This window comes from Leptosomus discolor, chromosome 11 (genome assembly GCF_034619465.1).
Source record: "Leptosomus discolor isolate bLepDis1 chromosome 11, bLepDis1.hap2, whole genome shotgun sequence".
NCBI lineage: Eukaryota > Metazoa > Chordata > Aves > Leptosomiformes > Leptosomidae > Leptosomus > Leptosomus discolor.
In genome coordinates this window covers 16,170,024-16,193,992 of record NC_141401.1, presented here as the reverse complement: position 1 = coordinate 16,193,992, position 23,969 = coordinate 16,170,024, and the positions used below count along the sequence as shown (strand labels likewise).

Genomic DNA, 23,969 nt, shown 5'->3' with positions numbered 1-23,969 from the left:
GTGGCAGTGCTATTAAAAACGCCACGCAACAGACTTAGGTCAATGTTTTGCATTTTCAATCATTCAGAAACAGCAAAGGCAATACATCAAACAGCATTAGTAAGTTGAGGTGATGCTTACAGCTACTTTACATCTGCCAGGGGGCCATTTTTGATTAAAATATCTAGCCAGGGGCTGCAAAAAGAAAAAGAGCTGAAATCTGCCAGTACCAAGCAGACATGTTCTAAAAAAAAAAAAAAAAAAAAAGGCTAAATACTACAGAGAATGCTCCCTGTAACACAACAGGAGTCTGCAAACTGAAGCACTCCTGCTTTTTGGCAGTCATTACTGATTTCCATAACTGTTCAAAACCAAACAGAAAATGACACTATACAGATTTCATTGCTCACATAAGAGGCCTTCAGAGCCCAGCAGTTTCCTTACTTGGACTTCTCCATGCACAGTACTCGCTGCTTTGTTATTACCATGTTCTGCACAATTCTAGAGACACGAGCATCAAAAGAACAAGTACGTGTATGAAAATACAAACAGATCAAGCCAAGAGGTCAAGGTTTCATTAAAGTGACCTATTTAAAACTGAAAACCTGCCCTTATTTGTAATTTAAGGCTGTCTTATTTCCACAGTGCAAATTGTAGAATGTACTGGTTGCAAGAATCATTTTCAGCTTCCCTGCACAGAATAGCAGAGTGAAACCGTGGGCAACACTCAAAATCTCACAAAGCTCAGGGCTCTTGGGAGGGTGGAGGAAGGAGGCAGTAATCCATAGATCATACCTTAAGACCATATAGACCCATGGGAAGTAGCAGAATAGCCCAAATCTTAAATGAATCCTTAATGTCAAATACAATAGGAATAAGCACCTTCAAGTGCTTACAAGAAAACATTCTGATGAAGGTTTGATACTGTAAGTTTTCATTACACTGACAGCTGTATTTCATTATCGTCACAAATGAGTTACTCTGTTATACGGTGAGTTTTCCTCATTGAAAGAAAAAGGTGTTTGAGGGGGAGGGTTGTTCAGGCTTTGGATATTTTTAAAGCTAATTGCTATCATGCATAAAAGAAGGGAAAACCTGTTGTTAAATATCCCTCGCAAAGTCTTTACAAGTCTTCATGATATACCAGAATGCAAGAAAAACAACACATGATGGTCCAGAAGGCATCGCTATTCAAGTACACTATTATATTTCAAATCAATCTTTTTTGTTATTAATTAATGGTTATCTGGCTGAAGGACAGAATGAAGAACAAGTGGCAATAACATTAAATAACTTCCGAAGCAATGTTTATTTATTGAAGATTTGATCTCATCCACCAGCTGTGAGGATAAAGGTGAGGAAAGCAACAGACTAACGCTCTAAAGTAGAGAAACAGTCTCCACATACAATTCTGTCAGAGACTAACGAAATTCAGTGCGTGGCAGAGCTCTTCACATTTGTAGCCTCTGTATGTTAACATTTGTATTGTAGTGAAGAACCACGAAATCCAGATTAAGAAAAAATGCATTTTGAAAGACAGGTGTACTCGAACTGGGAGAGAGGGAAAAGCTAGGAGCTATGCAAAAGGGCAGCCAAAAATGTCCATGTGCATTAAGAGAAACACACAGCAGTCTCCCAGAGCCAGAAAGCTGGAAAAGCTCCGTATTAGACAAATGTGGAGTTCAGAAGAGGAGAGTGGACAAGAAGCCTAAAGATGCAGAGTTTAAATGAGCATAAAAGCTTAGCTTTACCACTCCTGAATGACCTGTTTTCATTAATGAGACTTTACCAATGAAAGACACTTTTTCAGATTAATTTTTCTTCTGCCAGTATTTATGAGCTACCTGTTGGCCAAGAGCAAGCGAGGCCAAGCCAAGCTACATTCCAGCTTTGGCATACAAATGAATCACAGCTTTACATACTAGCAATACCCCTTCCAACTTCACGCAGCAGCAGCACCCTTTCCAACCGCAGCTATTTCCCTCATTGACAGAAGCCAGAGAAGACCGAGTACCTCTGGAAGAGGTGCTGGTGGGAGTAGGAACAAGGCTTGTCCTCTTGCTGACGTGATCATGAACCATAGGATTAAATATAGCATACAACTATACATCTATACATATTAGAAGCACATGGAAATATTTAACTGTCTGACCAACTTCTGAAGCCTGTAGAGCAGCTTGACTGGAGTCCCCCTGAGTAGCTGAAAACCAGTACTGAAATGACTAAAGAGCTCCCAACTTCCTCGTCTGCTAGAATGAACACACAAAATATGATCTCGGTAGAAAAGATCAACAATTATTATAAAAAATGCTAACAGTGATCCACCAGTCTAAGAATATACAGAAAGCAGTACCTCACAAGAACACCCTTGAGCTGCAGGAATGACTGTGCTATTGATTCAAATATCCTTTTGTCACTGAAATTTAACACAAGATGCACCAGGTTGTGAAAGCATCAGTGACAACGGCACTGGAGAAGCAAAGCAGGGAGACTATTGATGTCACCAAGTTAAAGTCTGGTCTAAAGAAAGGGATTTAAAAAAATAAAGCCACATTTTGCCTTAAGAAAACGTAGGTAAGTGCTCGCTGAGGAAAAAAAATGTTAAACCAGTGCCAGCAAAGAGAGAAACAACCAGGTTTAAATGAAATGCAGGTATTGCAAAAAGCCCTAACAAGGCCGAACAAACTAATTTCTCTCAGTTTCATATACATCAAGCACGACAATTAAAGCTGAAAATAAGCACAAGACCATCAGCATCAAACAGCAAGAGGAGACTGTCTTGAAAACGGTCTGCAAAGATCAGGAAAGAAGCCCAAGAGCACGAGGGGCTGTTTGGAGAGGTTCAAAGCAGGACACGTACAAAAGAACATACAAAGGTGACCCAAACAAATGAAATGCAATGTATTTCCAAAGATGTTTTCAACCACAAGGAATATAACTATAACAAAGCTATTTTATATCAGGGGCAAAGCAGCACATATCTCCATCAAGCAAGATAATGCTCCTACCACATCCTGACCCTATCTTTATCTTGTGGTGAATTCCACTTCCCACAGAAGAAAGAAAGAAAACACAGTTCAAAGCTCAAAAAAGATAGTTTGCAAAACTAGTGCAAAAATAAACTCGATTTTCAGTATGAACCCACAATACACAGATAAAACAGACTGCTTGGGGACTGAAGGCTTTACAAATTGTCTATATTTACAGTGAAAACCACCATGTAAACAGCAAGGGGCTGATGTTTCCCATTTGTCCTATTAGCCCACCATATGTCTGTATTTCACTGCTTCTCCACTGCGCTCAGGCCTTTAGCACAGTTCTGGAGATTTTATTTCTGTGCATTGCTGGAGAGCTTTGCCTGCAATTCCACTTATTTATAGACTGAATAAACTAGAGCTAAGCTAGTCCTTTTTTGTTTCCCTTTGTCTCCGAAAACCTATTTTAAAAATTCCTTATTAATCTAGCATAATTCATTTTTGTAAATACATGCCTCCAGGAATGCTTTTCCTAAATGGAATAGCAAAAAGCCAAATACCTTTGACAAATTGAAGTTTTGTATCTTTTATAGACCAGCATTATCCAAAATGCTCCAGCTAAGATATCGATATGTTACTCTAGCAAATGCTATCACCCTTGGTATCAAAGTTCTGACATCAGAAATAGGCATTAGGGTTGACAAAACCTCACTGAAAGCTTCAAACTGTTTTCGCACCTTTTCCGTAATTGGTGTTCTGGATTAGCAGTCTGATTTTTCAATTATTTAAAAAAAATTCTTCCAGCTTTTCCAAGCACCCTTGATTCTGCATGGGTAAAAAGAAACTAAGCTTTACCACCACTGGCACGCGCTTCAGAGCGACTATATAAATCCCTTGATCTTCTGTAGTTGAATTAAAAAACTGTGTTTATGAGGATTCAAGAGGGAAGAATACGACAAAACCACATGCAAACACTTCGCATGCTCCTGAAACGCTGCATTTGTACTGTCTCAGAGACAACCACCTCCTTCCAAGGGAACTCCAGTCCTGACACCAGGACCCAGGAGTGCAAAGCCTGGCTGGAGCTCCAGGCAGTGACCAGACAGATTGCAGTTTCAGGAAAAGGGATGAAACTCAGTACTAAGCTGTAAAGACTTCATTAAAATATGAGAGCACACATGATCTTGGGAAGTCTACCCCAGTGCTTCTCAGCTGGCTTTGCTCTACCCTCATTTTAGCTTATTTTCACCTCTAATGCATAGCAACAGTCTCACTTTATAACTTGAATCAGAATATCAAAGAAAACTACAACAAGAAGCTGCCCTCCTCCCCCCTCTCCAGTTTCCTACTGCACCCATCATCCGGGCTTTGAAAGCCCGAGCACCAGATGCCTGATGCTTAAACTGGTACTCTGTCTAATTAACACCTTTTTTCCTCTTCACTGAAGGGTGCTAATTAAGTGATAAATTTTTTGAGGGCAGAAAAAACCCACCATCACTTTGACAAAGTACTGCATTTTCACTTCATTTAGAATGGAAAAAAGGCACGCTAATTAATGTTTCGTTTCTTTCCAATGCTCACCTCTACTAAACCAAAGTGTTTGAAATTAGTCAAACCTACAAGAAAAGTGACAGCCGACATGCCAGCTGGAGGAGAAGGGTGAAGACACCTCATTTCCATGGAAAGCACTAAAGTATCCTGCCTGTGCTTACCTATCATCTAGTGGGTTTGATGGTTTCCCATTCTTTCATCACTAGAGAGCATGAGTTTTTAATCAACACCACCGATGAGAAACAAGTTTGGTCTTAATCACTTCACTGATAAGAGATGGGTTTAAGTTTTCCAGGGCACTCCCTGCCCTCTTTGCTGAGTGTGACTCACGAGCTGCCCTAGCACCAGCAACCATCACTCAACCTCTGCTGTGGGCTCCAAAATGCACCCCACCAGTTCCATAAACTAAAAAACTGGCATTAATTTTCTTCCTCTGTTTTGCCCTATTATTTAGCCAACTACAGAAGCAGCTTTAAAAGCAGCACTTTGACATGCATATCAGATATCCAGATGAGCCTATACTGTGTATAAGCATCCTGAGAACTGCAACAATAACACAAAATTAATTTCTGCAATCCCATCTTGCAGCTTTATATAGCTAAAGGTAGGTTATGACTTGCTACAGAGGAAAACACTACCCAGCGAGCATCATATAAAATGCATGAGCCCATGATGTGGTGTTAAGATTCATTTCACAGAAAGGGAAACCTAAGGATTACTTTCTCCAGGTCCACAGACACGGGGATTAATGTTTTCTGGATTCAGACCAACTTTCCTCATTTCTCTGTGCATTAGAAAATCTTGCTTAGTTTGACAAGCAAAAAGATTTATGGACAAACTGATTTCATTTGTTTGCTGAAGTAAAATTCAGCGAGTCCTTAAGTAAATGGTTTCAGAGCCTTCGCTGTTGCGAAGCCATCCTGGCAATATGCCCCGTGTAGCCAACAGACACTTCTCTGCACAGATGGATGGAGAGAGGACACAGCGGACAGTTTCTGGGTCACAAATCTGAGAATTCAGAGCGGAAAGGATTTCTGAAGGTCCTCCAGTCCAGCTGCCTCCCCCAAACGTAAAACTCTTAGATCAGGTCAAGGCCCTCAAGCTGCCTGTTCATCTTCTCCCAAGTACATTCACACTGTGGATGGTTTTATTCAAAAGTTTCCTCAGAACAAAAAAACCCCAATGCTTAATTTCACACCGCAATGACTTTCAAGTGCAACTACTATTTTATGGTCACTTTTTTGTGCAAAACCTGATCTCAGTAACCATACCTCACTGAAAAAAACCCCACAAAGACGGTTTATAGAAACACACTACTGGGCAGAAAAGACACTGGTGTGTCATAGCAATTACAGATATGCATTCCCAGTTTCTGGAAATTACTTTCACCCCAAGCACATTCTCATCATAAATCTATTTGGGTTCAGAAATCTTCTCTGGACATCTCTCTCATGTTCAGACACAATCTCGGAGTTGTGGACAGTGTTTACAATTCTTCTACTTTGCAACAACCTGTATGTTCAATGCCAAAGGGCAGAAGATGTGAAAATAGATTCAAATCTGGAATATCCAGTGAGAGAAGAATAGTCAGAACAAGCAATTAATATCCACTCCCTCCTTTTGGCTCCATATTGATGTCAGCCTCTGTGGCTACAGTCACATTTTGAAGTGTAGGAGTTCGCAGATCTTTTTTCGTAGTTCTTTAGCTGGAAAAAACAAAGTTCTTGTAGGTCTCTGGTACTACAAGAGTCTGAAGAAGTAACTGGAAAGCTGACTTAGGTCTTTTACAAACAACTAGGAAACCTGGTATTTCACGGAAAAACAATGGAACAAAACTGAAATACATTCCACTTTAAAGCAGTAAGCAAAGCTTGACATCAACATTTAATTGCTCTCTTTGTTAAGGATCTTTAACTAGCCAATTCCTATATTTTTCTGCAAAGGACTTCAAAGTGCTGCTAACTAAACTGGTAGTTTACGCGTATAAGCTAACTATTCAGATGACACGAGGCGCAAACACGGGGTAAAAAGACGCTATTTTTGCACAAGCTTGTCCCTAAAGCATGTTCTGCAGTCCCTATCATAGCTCATTTTCTACTGAGTGCAAGCTCTATTTTCAATTTATAGCTTCTTCCTTATCAAAGTCTGCTTTCTGTTTTAAGCCCATCTGCTTAGAGGCATTGAAGCAGTATAAACTAGAAAGCTCCAAACCTCTGAGCCCCGTGAGTTTATGTAGGGAAGTTTATGAGTGAGTTCATGATTCTCTGCTTCAGACATCCTGGTTGGCCAGACGTTTTTAAATATCACTGCAGACTTTGTATGAAAGCATTCAATTCTATAGGAAGTACAGAAAAATCTCTCATCTGCTTACAGCACTCAGGCCATCGCTCTGCGAGCAAACAATAGATCAACAGAGACATTATGAAACCAGCTCTGATCCATCTGAAGCACACATTAACTCGCCTCTGAAACAGTTAACGGTATCTGGATGAACAGCAAGTCCACGCATTTGTTCAGTGCCTTAATAAAAGCCCATTTCTTCATATTTCAAAGGAGGTATTAAAGGACATCAGTCAAGAACTACTCCCAGCCACCTTTAAAGTAGCTCACATACACCGCAAGTAGCACAGAAGATACCATCTTAAATGTTATTATATTTAGCTATGTGGCATTTCAACCACGTGCTTTAAAAAAAGGCAAGTCTAACTTCATTCGGCAGGTCACGTAGACCAACATTAAACAAATGTGGATGACAAAGCCATTTGAGCGATTCCAGGAAAACAGCAAGTTGTTCCATACAGAGGACACGCACCTCAATTCAGGGCAACGCCAGCAGAACACAAGCCAGTCTTAATATTAAAATAATTTAATATCCCAGAGAGGCTTGTCATTGTCACGTTCCTGAATGCTACACACATGACTAGAAAACATTCCCCTGGGCTGACTAGAAACTGAAGGGCTCGCGTTGGAGGATTGATGCAAGAGTCAAGTGACTTAAGGCAGTCTTCATTCCCTAGTCAACTGATTAGAGATTCAAAGCAGACATGTAAGTGGCAATCAGGTTCATAAGTATCCACACTCTCCCTCTGGTAAGACCTTGAGCTACAAACTATTGTAATCTGAAGGCAAAAAAAAATAATAATCCCCTTATCTACAGACACCTACATTACAAACACTCAAACTGGCTGTTGGTTCAGGCACCCAGCCTAAGCACCTGAAGGAGCTGGGACTGTTGCTTGCCTGATGCTGACACAGAGCAAGACACTAAGCCAAGCCTTTAAAACTATGCAATTGTGTAGCAAACGCTGCTTTTGCATGCCTGGTTGTGCTAAAGAGCGCACGCTGTCAAGAAGCTTGTTTGAAAGCATCAGGAAGCATTTATCACAAGAGATTTCCTTCCATGGAGAATTTGTAGACTTAGTTTCTCAAAGGTTTTTCCAAAGATTAAACTTGCATCATCCTCAGAAAAGGCAGGCATTATTCTCCTGTTCTTTCCATTTATGCTTTTCCCTGGCACAATTTAGGCACAAAAAGACTTACAGTCATCCATGCAGGGAGGGAAAAAAAAAAATAAGCCAATATTTATTAGTTTTAATTCCTTTTTCTAAGTCACTACAGAAATATTGTCGCAGCTAAGGAATATAAGAATCTCTCTAAAGCAGAAAGACACAGGCGCAGAAAGGCTCCCGTATATTGTGAAAAAATAATTGTTAACAACTAGGAACCCACTCCCTGGAAATAAGCAGGAAGGAATTCAGCTGCACCACACAGAAAGCAGCATTACAGTGGAGAGGCATTTAAATTTGTCCAGTGTTCACATATAACATAGCAACTGCAGCCTGCATGCCAATGATCTCAAAAAATTTTTAAGACCACTAGATTTGCATCTTAAAGATGCTGAAAACACTACAAAATACTGGTGAGGATAACAAAAAAAAATTGTATTCAGAGTAGTTATTTAAAATCCTCAGACTACGCCATTAGAGAGCTGAAGGTTTAAAGTGCTACTCAATTTTGCTTCAACCTTCCCTGATGCAACAAACGTGGGTTTGGAAGGAGAGTGATTACATTTCTCTTTAGCATGAAGGAAGCACATACTGAAAGGCAAACCTCTTTTGTGCATGCTGCAGAAGTACGAGCTGCTCCATCTCATCCGAGATGAGGCAGCAGGACATTTTAATACACTGACCTTTTAAAAGAAATGGCCTTTGCAGAATTGTTGGCTTATGTAAGAGGTCACACAGTCTGAGGCAGGGCTGAGAACAAGGCACTCAGCAAAAAAAAAAATCTGCTATGTGCACAAGAAATGCTAGTAGCAGAAGGTATAATACATTTTATGTACAGTACATTTTAAAATGTAAATCAGAGTTCAACTTTTAACTGAGCAAGATCTGCCTAAATAAAAATATGCAAAATACTGCCCCCGCTGCAGGAGATGGGGTTAGAGGAGGGATGCCTTATTTACTTCAAAAGTTCATGTTCTCCGTAGCTGGAGAGAATTACTGCCTACTGACCGCTAACTTCAGAGTAGCACGTCAGGTCTTGATCTCCCTGGTCAGACCAGCTATGCAGTGTACACAAGCAGGAGCGGATGGCCCAAAGGCAGGCTGTTCTCCAGGAGAACACCGTTGCACTATTTCAGTTACAGGGAAGAGGAAGGCAGGAAGGAAACATATTAAAAAGTAGTAGAGATGCCACAATTTGTTTGCTAGCTTTGCAAACAGAGAGATGCTTATTCCAAGTTGCATTTTTGAATAATATTTTTCCTCGAGCCATTACTATAGTGCAGTTCAGCTTCTCCCTGTTTCGATATGTCTGTTACTCTAAAAACATGCCTTTGACCACAGGAAGGCTTTGCTAACCCAGACATCCACATCAAGCTGCCGACCAACTCTTAAAGCCTGTATATAGGACATGCCAATAGAAATAGCCTTGCCCTTCCCATCGCTTTGTGCCAGTACATGCAGCTGCATCAGGGTTACGTCATAAATCGGATCCTTCCTTGGACCGGGGGTTTGATCTCACATGGCCTACTGACACCGCTTAGATTATTGGTACAAAAATAAACTTCTGAGGGCAGCTCCTCTACAGCAAATATCACTATTTATGAGATGAAATTCAAGTTCAGTATCAGCCAAGATTACTGCACTGTGGGTGATTACCCACACTGGGCATCCTAATCCACACGCAGAACTCACCTTCCCGCAGCCAAAGGCTGCTCATCACAAGGAACCCAGGCACTCGCATCTCCTAACCGTGTCCTCAGGCCTCACACAAATCACATGCTGAAGGGCAGCACCCCCCACCCCCCCAAAATGCCAGTTGTGGTAAAAAGGCCCATTTTTTGCTTCTGGGGTTTCTAGTAAGACAGTCAGCCTTACAGCTTTAAACACAGCCCACAGCCCTCTTGGGTAGGCTCCCCTACTCCTGTTCCTTTTGCAGCAAAAGCAGCAATCCAATTAAGGGTGAGCAGATTTGGACTCTTCAAGTAGGCAGCATAAAAAGCAGCTGACAAAATACTGAGAGAAACCTGTTTGTTCAGTATAAAGAAGAAAACTTACAAGACACCATTACCATGCTACCAATAATAATTATAGGGGGGAAAAGACCCCAAAAGCTGTTGTCTGCTATAAGGCTTCTGCAAGAATGAAACAAGTGAAGCACCCTAACAGTTCACTAAGCAGTCTTTAAACATTAATTTGGAAACTCTTCTGATTTTTTTGAACTCAGCAGCAGTACCACCACGTCACTGATACAATGCATTTACACAGATAGCTTGATGGGAGTAAAAACTAGAAGCCTGAAAGGCAAGGGTTTGAGATGAATTCATTATAAAACTGATGAGATATGAAAGAAAAAAAAAAAAGTACTACGAAAAAGTCAGTGACAAGATCCAGCATGCCTGAACCATTAAGAGAACTCAAGTCCAGCCTACTCAAGATACCAGGGAATCCAGACCCACAGCTGAGATTTATTTAAAAGAATGATTAACTACATTTTAGAGATTTTTTTTTTATGTTTGAGAAGAGTATAAATGGTGACCTAAACAATTTGGTTAAAATCTAATTTGAATCATCTCCCTAAACTCAAGTAAAAAAGGTACTACTTCTATTTTATATTAACAGTGCTGTTAAGGAGCGTCATACTGAACATGGTGACGACACTAAAAAGTCTTTCACATGCTTTTGAACCAAAGACCACATTCAATCGTGCAGTCATTTTACAACAGCATTTTACAAAAGCTACTTTTTAAATACCTTACTAGAGACCAGACAAAGGCACTGAAAGAGTTTATCCTGTAGCAGGCCTGTAACAGTGGTGGTTCATGTCAAGAACGGAAGAACAGGGCAAATGGGTAGCGATCTTCTGCCAGCCTTCAACAGTTTGCTGCTGAGGGTTTTCCTAAGCCAAAGGTGATGTTTTCATTGCCATCTTAGAGCAAGTTTACATTTCCAAAGAAAGTAAAAAGCTTTATATAGTAATTTTCCATCTGAGAGGCAAGAGCTCTGTTTCAGTTTCCAAAAAGAGAAGGACAGTGTAAAATTTGGAAAACCCTTCAGGAATTATAAATCCACTTCATTTTGTCACACTGAGGCCCCAAAACAGGACAGCAGTAATGCAGAACAAGTCACGCTCATAGTGGTAGTAAGTGGGCAGCCAAGGCCAGGTTAACATTTGGTAGGTGCTGTTAAAAGAGTAAGTCACCTCTGCAGTTAATTTGCTGCCTAGAAGAGGCATAAATAAAGGGACAAGAAAAAAGAATGTGATGATGCTTTGCTGTAAAATGCAAATGTAGGCCACTGACAAACAACTGTAACTCCCAGATGCTTACGGTGTACTAAAAAGCCACATACCTTATTGTAGCTACCTGAAGCAAGATTTGAGAAGATGAAGATGGAGGCACCAGGAAAAAGAATAAATGGTACTGTATTCATCCATGCCCTTTTACAGTTCCTGTCTTGGCTGTCGTTTATAGCTCCTTAAAAGATTTCTCTCTCTGTCCTGTCATTTTTGCTCCATTCTCCCAACTAATTCCCTTCCTAGAAACCAAAACTGATTTTTTTTTTTCTCTCCTTACTCTCAAGATTGGGGTCACTAAATTGATCCTGGTATTGCTAAAAATACCAGCTTCGGGAGTCTGAGACCCAAAACATGCAGCTTTGTTTAAAGCTATCTTATACCCTTAAGTGAGACCAGAAGTTGCTACTGAGCACCGCAGAACTTGCAGCAAAGTGTTGAAAAACCCATCAGTTAAAAATTTAACAAATGAAGTCCGAAAGAAAACCACTGATTCTGTGTATCTGCGGAGAGATGTGAACTGTCCCATCTACATCAAGCCGTTTGTTTCTGGGAGCAAACAGTCAGGAAGGGAATGCTGCATTAACACACACTGTCCTCTCTGACAAAGTTACAGGGGGAAAAAATGGGGAGAGTTGCACTGTAACCAATCTAAACACAAATAACACAATAGAAGGAAATGAAAATTTATCCTACTGTATTGTTTGAAAATGAGCAGAAAAGCTCTCACAGTACCGACTGGTTACAGCCAGGTACTCAAGCATCATCCCAACCATTCTGCATAAAGAAAGAATTGGCACAAATAGAATAAAGCTCAAATACTTCCAAAAATACAAGGGTCAGAGGTGATAGCACTTACATTGAAAGGGGAAATCCAAAGGCAAACGTGATCTCAAGCATTACGTGATGGGTGCTAGTCATCAACAGAAACACAAACCCAAATATAGAAGGGACAGAAGACAATTTTGTGAAATTTTTTTTGGCAGTTCTGAAAACACTTATGTTAGACCAGAGACCGATGGTCATCCCCAAGCCTGCAAGAGCAAAAGGGCAAGTATCCCAAACGAAACAAGATACATAGAAATAACTGGCAGTGTTAGTTTTCAGATTATGGGCTCCAAGCAGGCACCAAACACACCACTTCTTGAAGTGAAATGAAGCACAAAGGCAGCAGCAACCTGAACGTATTTTGCACCAAAGAAAAACTCTAAGTATAACTAAAATGTCTATTTGTTCAAATAACTGCCAAAGACAATCCTTTCCCCTGCAATTTGGAAGAGTCTGCACCAGTCCTCCAGTATGCCTGAGACGTACTCAGATTTTACCAGTAGGTTAAATAAAAGTCACTCATGTCTAATGAGATGGGTCATATACAGGGTAGCAGACAGTAACAGCTCTACTCACATTGTCAGACTTTCCCTGCCCACCCCCGCATGAAAATGCAGTGGGGTGGGGGTGGGGGGAAGCCAGACCAGGCAAGCCCAAGCTTCCCCATATACATAAACAGGGAAGAGCCCATCCAGAGGAGACTTCCAAAGGCCAGGTGCAGAGTGGCTGAGTCACAAAACCAAGACGTTCAGCTGCTTGGGGATTTTGAAAACGCTTCCCCAAGGCAACTCTCTTCTAGTGAAGTGGTAAGCCTCACCAGCAACTAGCTGCTGAACTCACTGTTTATGTAGCCTGGCAGTCATACCAAGAGGCAGAAGTCAGCTGCAGAACTTGTCTTACCATATGCAAACGCTAAATAAAATAACTTCAAATAATGAGCTTCCTGTTTATTTCCTAGAGTCACTAAGGTGATCTGTCACAAGTGCAAACTAAGCTGCCCGATAGAGCCTACACTTCACGTCTTCAGCCACAAACTTGAGAAACAGGATAATGCCTCACGCTCAGAATAAAAGTTTGCTTATTTAGTGATTACCTGGCTTAAAACTGCAATTTGTACATCCTGTTACCACATTGCTTACCATACTAAATCCAGCAGACTTGCTTTATATTTTATTTTTTTCCCCTCCATGTCATTTATTCCTGGCTTTGTTTAATCTCAACCTCTTAACTTTCTCCTCAAACCTTACTGGAAGAGTTTTCAACCTTTTCCTGCTATACTTTCCCTTTTCTAAATGAAGATTACACAGGACTGCACAGAGTAAGAATCAGTGCAGAACTAAGAACGATTTCAAGTTACATACTGCGATGTAAGTTTTTTCCATTTCAAACTAGACCCCCAAAATGTGAATTAATATGTCATCACACTTCTATAAAAGTCATACCAAGATGTAATCCTATAACATGTGAGAGTGGGAGTCAGCTGCTTGCAGCCTCGGATGCTTACAGCAAAGGAGAGAGAACAAAATAATACTATGTTCCAAGCGAAAGGCTGCTTTAGGTAAACTACCTGTGTATATAGGTTAGAATACTTCAAGCAGAAACTATTAGGAACCAAAGTATAACAACCAGAAATTTGCTACGCTTGCTTGAAGATACGCAGAAGACAGGATCACCACCATACTGCAGAACTGCATGTTACAGCTTTTCTAATTCTTTGCTCTGTCGGCCTCTATTACTTCCTGGTAACAACGATTCCAGCCTGCCATCACGAGTCCACATCCCTGATGACAAGGTTGAGCCAGTGCTGTTTGCAGGCCGACTCTTACACCTGCTCAAACAGGGAATTAAAATCAGTCCATCTTCTGTGATACTATGGACTTCTAGCACCAGGCTACCCTTACCCCACCAATAACTCACAGGAAAAAAATAATCCTCACGCACACAGTAGCCTGGCTAGTCTTGGCAGTCTTGTGCCCAAGACAAGAAAACAGCTTTCATGGTGCCATGGAAAGCTACGTATCACAGGTCAAAGTAATCCCCACACAACGTTTATTCTGTCCTTTTCAACTACAGTTCTATTAATTATCTTTTACTGTACTGAGAATTTAAAAAACAAACAAACAAAACCAACAAATAAACTCCCCAAACAAATAGAAAACCACCCCTATCCAATTCTCATCATGTCATTCACAACCTCAGATCCTGTATCAAGGCACCTTCCTTTCCTTTCCAAGCCAAGCAGCCCTAACTTACACAACCATCTCTGGAGTGAGCTTCATTGCTCTTTTAAGCTCTGGATTGTAATATTAATTTCAGATTTTCCTCAAGCAAGAAGGTATCATGTAATATTTTGAACAATTACGTCCATCATTACACACTATGTTTAGCACCACGGAAAGACAAGAGCTTCTTAACATTGCAACACTTGCATGAATTTAAGACTAACAGAAAATAGTTATTTTTAGTTATATTAGTTATTTAAGACTAACAGAAATTACAGCAGAAATTTAAGACTAACAGAAACAGTGCAGCTGAACTCCACTTTGTAACTGCACTTACACCAGTTCACCATCGCTTAATTCATTATTGGGAGTTTTGAATGAATATGACAGGAATTACGATACTTCTACATTTACAACTCGAACCTGCTAAGGTAGGTTATCCTAGTTAACTACCACAAAGCTTTGCTAACAAACTAGGCCAAAAAAAAAATCCAGGAGTGATCAGTCAATATGGTATCTATTTGGTTTTTAAAAATGCACTCAAGCATCTGTTTTTTCAAACTGCTGCTGTACGCCTTCACCGAATCATTTCAGTCTGCCTTTGGTCTGCCATGATGTCTGTTTGGAGCCTACCACATTGCCAAAATCGTTGTCGAGCTCTCTTCTAGGCATTTAAGTTCAATTTTCTCTTTTTTAATTTAAAATATATCCTCTGTCAGTTTTACCAATCTCCCAGAATTAAATACTTTTTTTCACCCACTTCTACTGCTGAAGTTTTGGACAGATGGATGGCATCTTTTCATGCCTTCCCTTTTCTAGTCCACTATTTCCCTTCCTCTTTTTTTTTTCCCCTCATATGCCTGTTAGAAAATGCATTTAGTTTAGGTTCCCAAACAAACATACAAGCTATAGGGAGAGCCACCATGATCTCCATGGGTACTCAAAGCTAGCAATAATTTACAAAGTGTGGGAAGCAGTAAGTAGCTACACTACATAGCCACACTAAGTAGCACCTCGCCTCAATAGTTTCCTTAATGTGGCATTTTAAAACATGTAATATAAAACAAGCCCATACAAATTAGAGCAATCTAGGACCTTTTTTTCTTTATTCAAACCAGAACAGGACATCATGATATAATTTTCCTCTACAAAAAGGTCCCACAATGCAAAGCCATTTAGCTAGTCACCTACTGTCTTGGGCACTTTCCTCCTCCTCATCCTGAAAATTTGTTCTTTCAGAACATCCCTGCCCCTGCTTTTTCTCTGATATATCAAAAGGCTTCCAACCTGATATCAAAAGCCAACACAGTTGATATAAACATTGTGTCCCTGAGGCTCCATCTTACTTACTAAAGTTCCAACTACACCTCCAAAGAGTGGAAAACAGACATCATGCCTCTTCCTCCCTCCTTCAAAAGCAGCAGGGAAGCAGAGATCTCTGCTATCCTATCTCCTTTCAACATCAAAGCCATTAAGAAAAGGATAAAGGCTCTCCTCTCCTACAGCTCTTCAGCAGTGTGCCTTTCGGGGTCATACTTATCGAACATCTGCTTCCCACGATCAGAGCCCACTGTTCACACTTTCCCTCACACATACACGCCTTCCAGCAGCCGAAATACTACACTGACACAATGGTGCTGGTTTCCACTGCATTCTAAACAGGAACAGTGGAAAAAAAAACCCACCATCTTGCTCTGAAAAGAACTTCTCATTCTTAATTACAGCAGAGATCTACAGCTTCTGACACCACATGATGAAGAACCTTTCACAGCTTCAAAAGTTATTGTCTTTTTCCTTGAATGAGTTTGCATCAGTGCGTAAGTGGTGACTTCAACCACACGGATGACCCAAATAAGCTTCAAGCTTATCAACAGGGCATGAATTTTTAAAAGTCTACAGTAGTTATCTTACTAGGGGATAAATACTTGCAAGTTTTGACGCAGATCTAGACATTCTATCCAGGTTGAAATTGCATTTAGTTTAGACTCAATCTCCTTCAACACCAAAAAAAAAAAGGCCGTGCAGTACAAGACATCAAAAACGTGTTTAACTTAAGAGTGAAAGTAAATTTAACATGTCAAGATTTTTAAAGGCACGCAAATGTTTCAGATAATTATCGTGATTTGAACTGTATATTGTATTTGATATGGAGCTTTGATAACTCCTGAGTTACATTTTAACAGCCATCCTCCCTCCTCCACCTTTATACAAGTCAGGTTCTATATTCTAGAATTAACTGGGAAAAATTAGAAGCCGCTACAATCGTTATGAAACACTGATAAGCAGCTTGTTTTAGGAAGTTTGACTGAACACATAAAGGCTGCCCTCAAGCACCTAATGGACTGTGTGCAGGATCAGATGCCAAATCTGCACATTCAGCCCCTGGTGCTGGCAGCATGAGCAGCACCTTCACCGCTGGTGGGTTTCTGCGAACCACCTCAGCACAGCTCTGGCGTGGGCAGAAAGCCCAGGTGCATGGAAGACTGTAAGGAGATCCTGCCATCACACTCATTCAAAACAAAGTATGATCATAGTGATAAACAGTCCCAGGGAAGAGCTCTAAACCCGATCACAGGTTGCTTTAGAACATCTGGGGGTTTAATTCAACTCCTTCTGTAGTACTTGTGGAAGATGGGTGAACGGAAAAGGGCAGACAGCGCCCCTATTTAAAACACTAAAATGGAAAGACAGTGGAATCGCAGACCAGTCAATCCAATTTCAGTCTCCAGAAAGAAGAAAACTGCTCGGAAGTGCTCAAAAACAGAGAAAGTCTTGGGGGAGGGAGGAACCGAGTTGTATTGCCTATCTGGGGTTTGACACAGCTTGCTACAACAATCTGACCTCCTACTATCAAGTTAATAAAAACCAAAGGTGACTCTAGAGGAGAAAGAACAGACGCAGTTTTCCTAATTTTAGTAAAGCTTTTAATACTGCCCTGTACAACAGCCTCATAACCAAAAATAAAATCTCATTAACGTAGCTTGGTTGTGCCATGTGAGTGGTTTTTATGAGATGCAGTACATGAACAAGTAGATAGAAAACAGAACGGAGTAAGACCAATGATGGGCTAGAGGGTCTCTTAAGCTGATAAAACAAAGGCAAGCTAAAGCAGTGGTGCATGTTCAAGATGGTAAACCAGGACTTTTGGCATCTGGGGGAGACGCCACTTAATAAGAACACCTAAGAACTAATTTAAGCAGTAAAGGAATGCAAAGTAGAAGTCCTGCAATGTAAGATCTGATCACCATAAAGCATCCCACTGGACATGAGTCCAAAATGTTTTACTGTAAGAAGCCATTTGTCTTGTGATGCAAACGGGAATGCCATATGCAAGACACATTGAGTGATCCTTCCACTCCACTGAATCTTGGTCTGGTCCCAACAGGAAGTGTGTCCAGTTTTACACATCACACTCCAGAAAACGTGACTGAAGAAAATCCACAGAAAAGCACCAGGAAGAGCCAGGAAAATACAATTTACCAAGAACGACCATGACAATTAACCTAGAGAAGTACTACAAGTAACTGCTGATGAGATGTTAACACCCTCCTCCTCAATCTCAATTGCATGGATAAGAAGAACAAAAAGTGTAAAATGATAGGAAAGCAGGTTTAGGTTAGATCTAGGGAAGAACTTCCCAGCTAACAGATAAGCAAAACCAGTTTATCTAACTTCAGTCTTAACAGTAGGAGCTGCAGCACCTCCAGCACTTGAAGTTAACAAGAGTCTGAACACTGGCTTTACAACCCAGGGATGAATCACAGGCTAGCATTGTCCTTTACAATGCAAGTTTTTACAATTGCCTCCTCTAAAGTAGTACTTACAGGGAAGAGAAACAGCTCATTGTGAAGGAGAGAATGCAACTCATTCATGAATTTAACAAGAAGTAGTCTTCATACAGTAGCATGTTGTAAGGACAGTTAACATTCAGTGTATTTCATCATTGCCAAGTAGTCCCCTGCTTTGAGCTGTTTCTCTACATAATTAAAAGTATTGTTTGAAATGTCAGTACTACCAGTTATTGCCTCTTTGCCCGTTAGCTGAGATCTGTCAGAATTCAGTGCAATTTCCGAGTGTATACACATTAGTCATATTGCTCGTATTTAGGTTTCCTATGCGGGAGTTGTAGGAGGAAGGAGAATAGCAATGGTGGGAAAGAGAACAGAACTTCGAACGTTTTCCTTGATGCTCAGCCCACACTCACGCTCCATAACTGCTGTATGAAGCTGTTTCTCAGTTTTATCTGGGGACCATTAAAATCATGTCAGAATACAATCAGCACAAAATGGATGAGAATCAGCAGGCAGAAACAGCATCGCAAGGACAAAAGAAAGGTTTCTCACATGCTCTTTTAAGAAGCTCATCTTAAGAAGCTACTCTTTCCCGATTTTACGGTCATTCCTACACTGGTTTCTGCTGACAGAAAATCCACATTCTGTTCTTAGCCAGCTAGTTAGTTCCTCCTCATTCATCCAGAGGATGCAGAGAGCAGAACTAAACAAGTACCACCTAACACTTTTTTTTTTTTTATTTCCACTTATGCCTAGCTTTGAATAACCCAAGCAACTTTATTAAGTCAGCTTTCAGTTTTAAAAATGTCATGATGTTTAAGAATTCCCTCCTCTACACAACACATGATAAAGTCTGGTTTTAAGCGCACTTTGCCAGATCAAAACTCTGAAAGGGGAAGAACGTGAAAAAGTGCTAGCAACTCAACTCGCATATTGGTGTTCTGAAAAAACACTCTGGATTTCATGGGGGCAGTCCAAGCATCTATTTTAGACAACAGTAAAAATACAGCCATGCTCCTTTAAATCCAAACACGCTAAGGTGACAGTATTAGTACATGGAAGTCTTTACTTTTAAACTAGCAGCTGGAGAAACAAAGATACTGCAACGGTTAAAAAACAGCACCTGGAAAAGGTTATTCATCCCCAAACAGCAAGACAAGCACCATTCCATAAGGAGGATGCTGTCTGTTTTGAAGTGCTCAAGTGATTTTTTCCAGCAAATACCAGTTGGAAACTATAGGTTTAACACGGATCTTCTTGACAGACTGGATTCTTCCAGCTGTTCCTCCTCATGCTTCCTCATCTCTCTTCTAATCCTCCTTTCTGTCACTTCATCTAAACCATGCTCTGGATACAAGTGATGAGCTAGCGTGCATCAGAAACACAGCCTTGAAGAACCTGACAAGTTTCTCAGAAGAATATTCAGGAAAAGTTAAATTTCTGACATGCAATTTTTTTTTGTTATCTTCAGGTGTTTATGCAAGAGCTTTAGAAATAATCCACACAAGTGTCAAAAAACTACTTCCAATTTTAATAAGCTTAAACCTACAGGTGAGTCTCATTCAAAATATTCCAAATTCCATTAACTCTGGAAAAATTTAACAGTCATCTCCTGTCAGAAGCAGAAAAAAGGCTGCTTCCCACAGACACTCAGGATTCCACTAGACATTTTCTGTGCCAGGTGAGTGGTGACCTGCCCTGCAGTTTCGACATGTACATTACCATTCCCTTACCACCCTAAAATCACGTGGTGTTACTGTACGCTCCACAGCACTTGGACTATCACCTTTCACTACACTGATGACTCCATATCAATAATATATAACGTGATTCTTGCATATACGCTTTGAGAGCCTTCTGTATACCTTCAAAGTACACACCTGTGTGTCAGGTACGTTTTGTTTTTGAAGGAGTTGTCACTGATGTACTTGCACATGCCTGTTCAAACCACATCATTTTTCTAAAAACTTACAAGGAGTATACACAATTCAGGAAATGGCTGTACCTATTCTTCATGCCAAAGCAAAAGAGGAATTGTTCTCTTTCATGAAGCATCTCATTGGCCATTATTTCCTGAAAGAAAACAGTTCCCTTGCAGCAGGGCCTACAATCGTTAAATTTGTTTCCCTCTGTTACAACAGCGTTCGAATCAGGGTAAAAATTCAACAGCAGCAATAAACTTTGTTCAGAAGGATCTCCACCTTTCACTTGGCTTAAAAGTGCTCTACTCCTTTCTGAGAGATTTACACTCACCTCTGTAAACTCCTACAGCAGTACAGATACTCAGAGTCTCCCTTACCATTTAATTGCTTGGATGACTCTAGTTAACCAAATAAAAACTAATGAACTTTCAGGATACACCTGAGGTCCTCAGTCTTACCTTATGCCAAGATCTGCTACTGCTCAGTTAGCTTCATGTCAGGAATGGAAGCCATGATTAAGACACTGAAAGGCTAAAAGCCTTCCATCCATCCCAAAAACTTATTTCATTGTTGACCTCCAGGCATCTAACTACTGTCAAACACCAAATGTCTGCACTGCCTACCAGCTATTTGGAATTGTTATACCAGCTGCCGGCATTTGACACCTTGCCTACTAACTCTGCACAGGAACAGCTTCAGGCACACGACCCATTTAACTCGCTTGTCAGAAGACTGCTCACCTCACTCCTCCCAAATACAGGGGGGAATACAGCATAGGCCGATTAACCCTGCCACCACGATGCTCTGATGGCACAGCTATCACAGGAAGCAGACAGACTCTGCAACACAGAACCAGACTCTACCCGCAACTTGGCCCAACTACCACGTTCCTGGGAGCTCATCAAAGCCAGGTCTCTAATTCCCACAGAACTCCAGTGAAATTTGCCCAGACTCTTTTAGGCTCCATAAAAAGTCCCTCATATTTCAGAAAACCTACAGTTTTCACTCACATAGTGTGGATGCCAGAGCTGCTCCTGTTTGTTAACAGACACGAGGCTCAGTTCTGGTTTCAGACTGCAAAATCTGCACACACTAAGGCAATAATTCTGATCTAGGATCTCTAGGACATTATTTCTTTGAGCGACATCTCTCCTATCAATTGCCAAATACACTGAAAGCCTCAATCTTTCTTCTAGAGCAAAAAAGCCAACAAAGCTGACCTCATATTACAAGGCAAAATTTACCTCAATGGAGGAAAAATGCTAGGACTGAATAATCTCTGCACAACAGAAAGAAACAAGAGAGAAAGAAGGATGAAACGATGAAAACTCATCTGGGATTGGTGTATTAGTAAGGTATCTCTTCCTTCTAGGTCAATTTTCCCAATGCACATAGACTGGAGTCTCCTGTGAGCCAAGATCCCTGCCCTTCACAGCCTTCACAGGCCAAAGCATCCCTGACATTAGCTTCACCATGATGCTGCACAAGAAGCCGCTCCAGCAAGACTGTGTTCAGACACTTCTGGAGCAGACAAAACCTCCCTCCACGGCTGACTCCCGCCTTCGGCTGGCAGGGAAGCCATGCAGTTCTATAAGCGCCGCAGGACCTTCCTTTGAGCAGGAGGCTCGCACTCGGCTAGGCCAGCCTCTTGGCCCCGCTTCGTTCTGCCACTAATTGTCATGCACTTGGCTGCAAACTCATCGGGGAGGAGGCATGCCGCGCTAGATTTAGCTCATGCGATCCTACGAGGAAGAAAGAAGGGTTTGGGTTTTTTTTTTTTTTTTTTCATCTTTTACGCTCCTATCAGAGAACCTCTTTAGTTGCTAAGGAACTACGGTTTTATTGCATTATAAATGATTTAAGGCAGCCCGGCAGATGCAGGTTTAGTAGGCGGGAGGAGATGTTCCATTTTACCGGCAGCCCGAGACGCCTCAGGAGGAGCGAGGGGAGAACCTGCCGCGGCGCGGCCCTGTCAGCCCGCCCTTCCCTGAGGGATCCGAAAGCACCGGGGGTTCCCCTCCAAACCCGGGGTCGCGTCGTGTATCGCGTTCCTCTGTCCCCCCGCCCCGGGCTCAGGGGACGGCCGCGGAGCCCAGCCCCCACCCCCGCGGCTTGACCCCCGTCCCCCGCAGCAGCCGCCCCCGCAGCAACCAGCCGCCCCCCCAGCAGCGCGCCCCCCCTTCCCTCCCCTCCCCGCCGCCCTCACCGTTCTGCGCCGCGGCGGGTCCCGGCAGGAGCGCGGCCGTCGCCAGCAGCAGCGAGAGGGCGGCGGGGAGCGGCCCGGAGCGCGGCATCCTCCTGTCCGCGGCCGGGGAGGGGGAAGCAGGAGGAGGAAGGGGGCGGCGGGGGTGAGGCGGGCGGCGGCGGGAGCGAAGCGGCTCCGGCTCCGTCCTTCTCCGCCGACCTCCTACCGCAGCGCAGCGCCCGCTCTCGCGACGCCGCCGCCACCTCTCGCGAGATTTAACGGGGGCGGTGGAGGCAGCGGGGGGGCGGCACCGCGCGGGGCGGGGGGCGACGCGGGTGCGGCGCCGGGGGGGGGGGGGGGGTGTTACGCGTCACGCCGCCCGCCCCCCTCAGCCGCCATGTTGCCGCCGTTCTCCCCGGGCCCGTGCGGCCCCGGCCGCCCCCCGTGAGGCGCCCAGCTCCCGGCGGGCTGCCTGGGCTTCGCACCGGCGCTCAGGGCCCCGCCTGAGGCTGCGGTCCCCTCAGGGGCGCTGCGGGCGGGATGAGGGAGTCCCGCCTGCTGCCGGGAAAGCTGCGGTGCCCGAGGAGCGCCGCGCTCCTTCTCGCTTCTGTTCTTCATGGGCTGAAGACACCAGTAGCTAGAGGGGAGGGCAGGCCAGGAGCCGGTACTTTGGCTCCGGTTTTATGTGCCATTCTGCAGGGGCCAGGGGTTGTCAGAGGACTGCAAAATCCACCCCAAAGCAATCAGTTGTAGGTCCACACACCCATGGAAAACCTTCAAACACCATGTTATCAACCACTACTACTCGTTTATATTAAATCCTTTTTGCACAAGTAGGAAACAGCAAGAAGCAAAGGTGTTTGCCCTGGGTTAGTGGTGGAGTTGGGAGCAGAGAGCACAAAAGCTCACTCTGGCTTCATTGGACCTGCCAAGCATCGCAAAAAATGGCCACCGCTGAGCTTTGGGCAGGTTTTCTCTTCAGTTCCCTGTCTGTAAAGCACAGATACCTGGCCAGATCTCCTTACGCTCCGGTTGCTTTGTGCTGTGCCGCTGGCAAACCCAGATTTCTGACTGCTCTCCCTCATGGGATGGCACAAATGGCTGGAGCCTGCTGCTGAATATGAGCTTGTCCTTCTAACGCACACCCACCACAGGGAGATAAGAGAGTTGCAGGAGACTATGGGACAGACCAGCAGAGAAGGATGCTGGGGAAAAAAGGCAGAAAATACCTCAAAACCAGATTTTCTGCCGAGTTGTCTGTTTCCAATCTTCTGTAGGCATCGGTGAACCCACGTGATGGACTGGATGAGTGCGTGCAACGCCTGCTCCCTTTGTGGTGGTAACACCCAAACCAGTCGTAATTCCTCACACCACTCGATAACACGGCAGTGAGAGCTTGTTTGACCCTTGTTCCCCCTCTTCCCTCAAAGCAGCCACTTGACTTTGCATCCCTCATCCTTTGCCCTGGCCTGGTTATTCTGAGCTGATCGTTAGCAAACAGACTCTGAGTCCTTTTATTGTTGGTGTGACTCAAAAGACTGAAAAGGAGGATTGGACACACCTTTCTCCATGAAAACCCGGCTGCTTGAGTGAAGCCGGTGAAACCGCTCCTTGAGCACTTCAGGACTTTGATGATGATTGATTGTGGGCTTAACAACTGCAGCTTCACAGGGCTGAGGTCACACGCAAGAAACATTTGGCCATGTGCTGTACTAATC

The 23,969-nt window shown here is 42.7% G+C and overlaps 1 protein-coding gene across 1 annotated transcript in view; it reads right to left on the bottom strand.

Annotated features, from left to right (window-relative positions):
- NPTN (neuroplastin) overlaps positions 1-22,360 on the bottom strand; it is a 59,077-nt gene extending 36,717 nt beyond the window's left edge. The window contains exon 1 of the mRNA XM_086471331.1: positions 22,273-22,360. Coding sequence (XP_086327457.1) covers positions 22,273-22,360 — 88 coding nt within the window. The remainder of the gene's footprint in view (positions 1-22,272) is intronic.
- Positions 22,361-23,969: the final 1,609 nt, after the last annotated feature.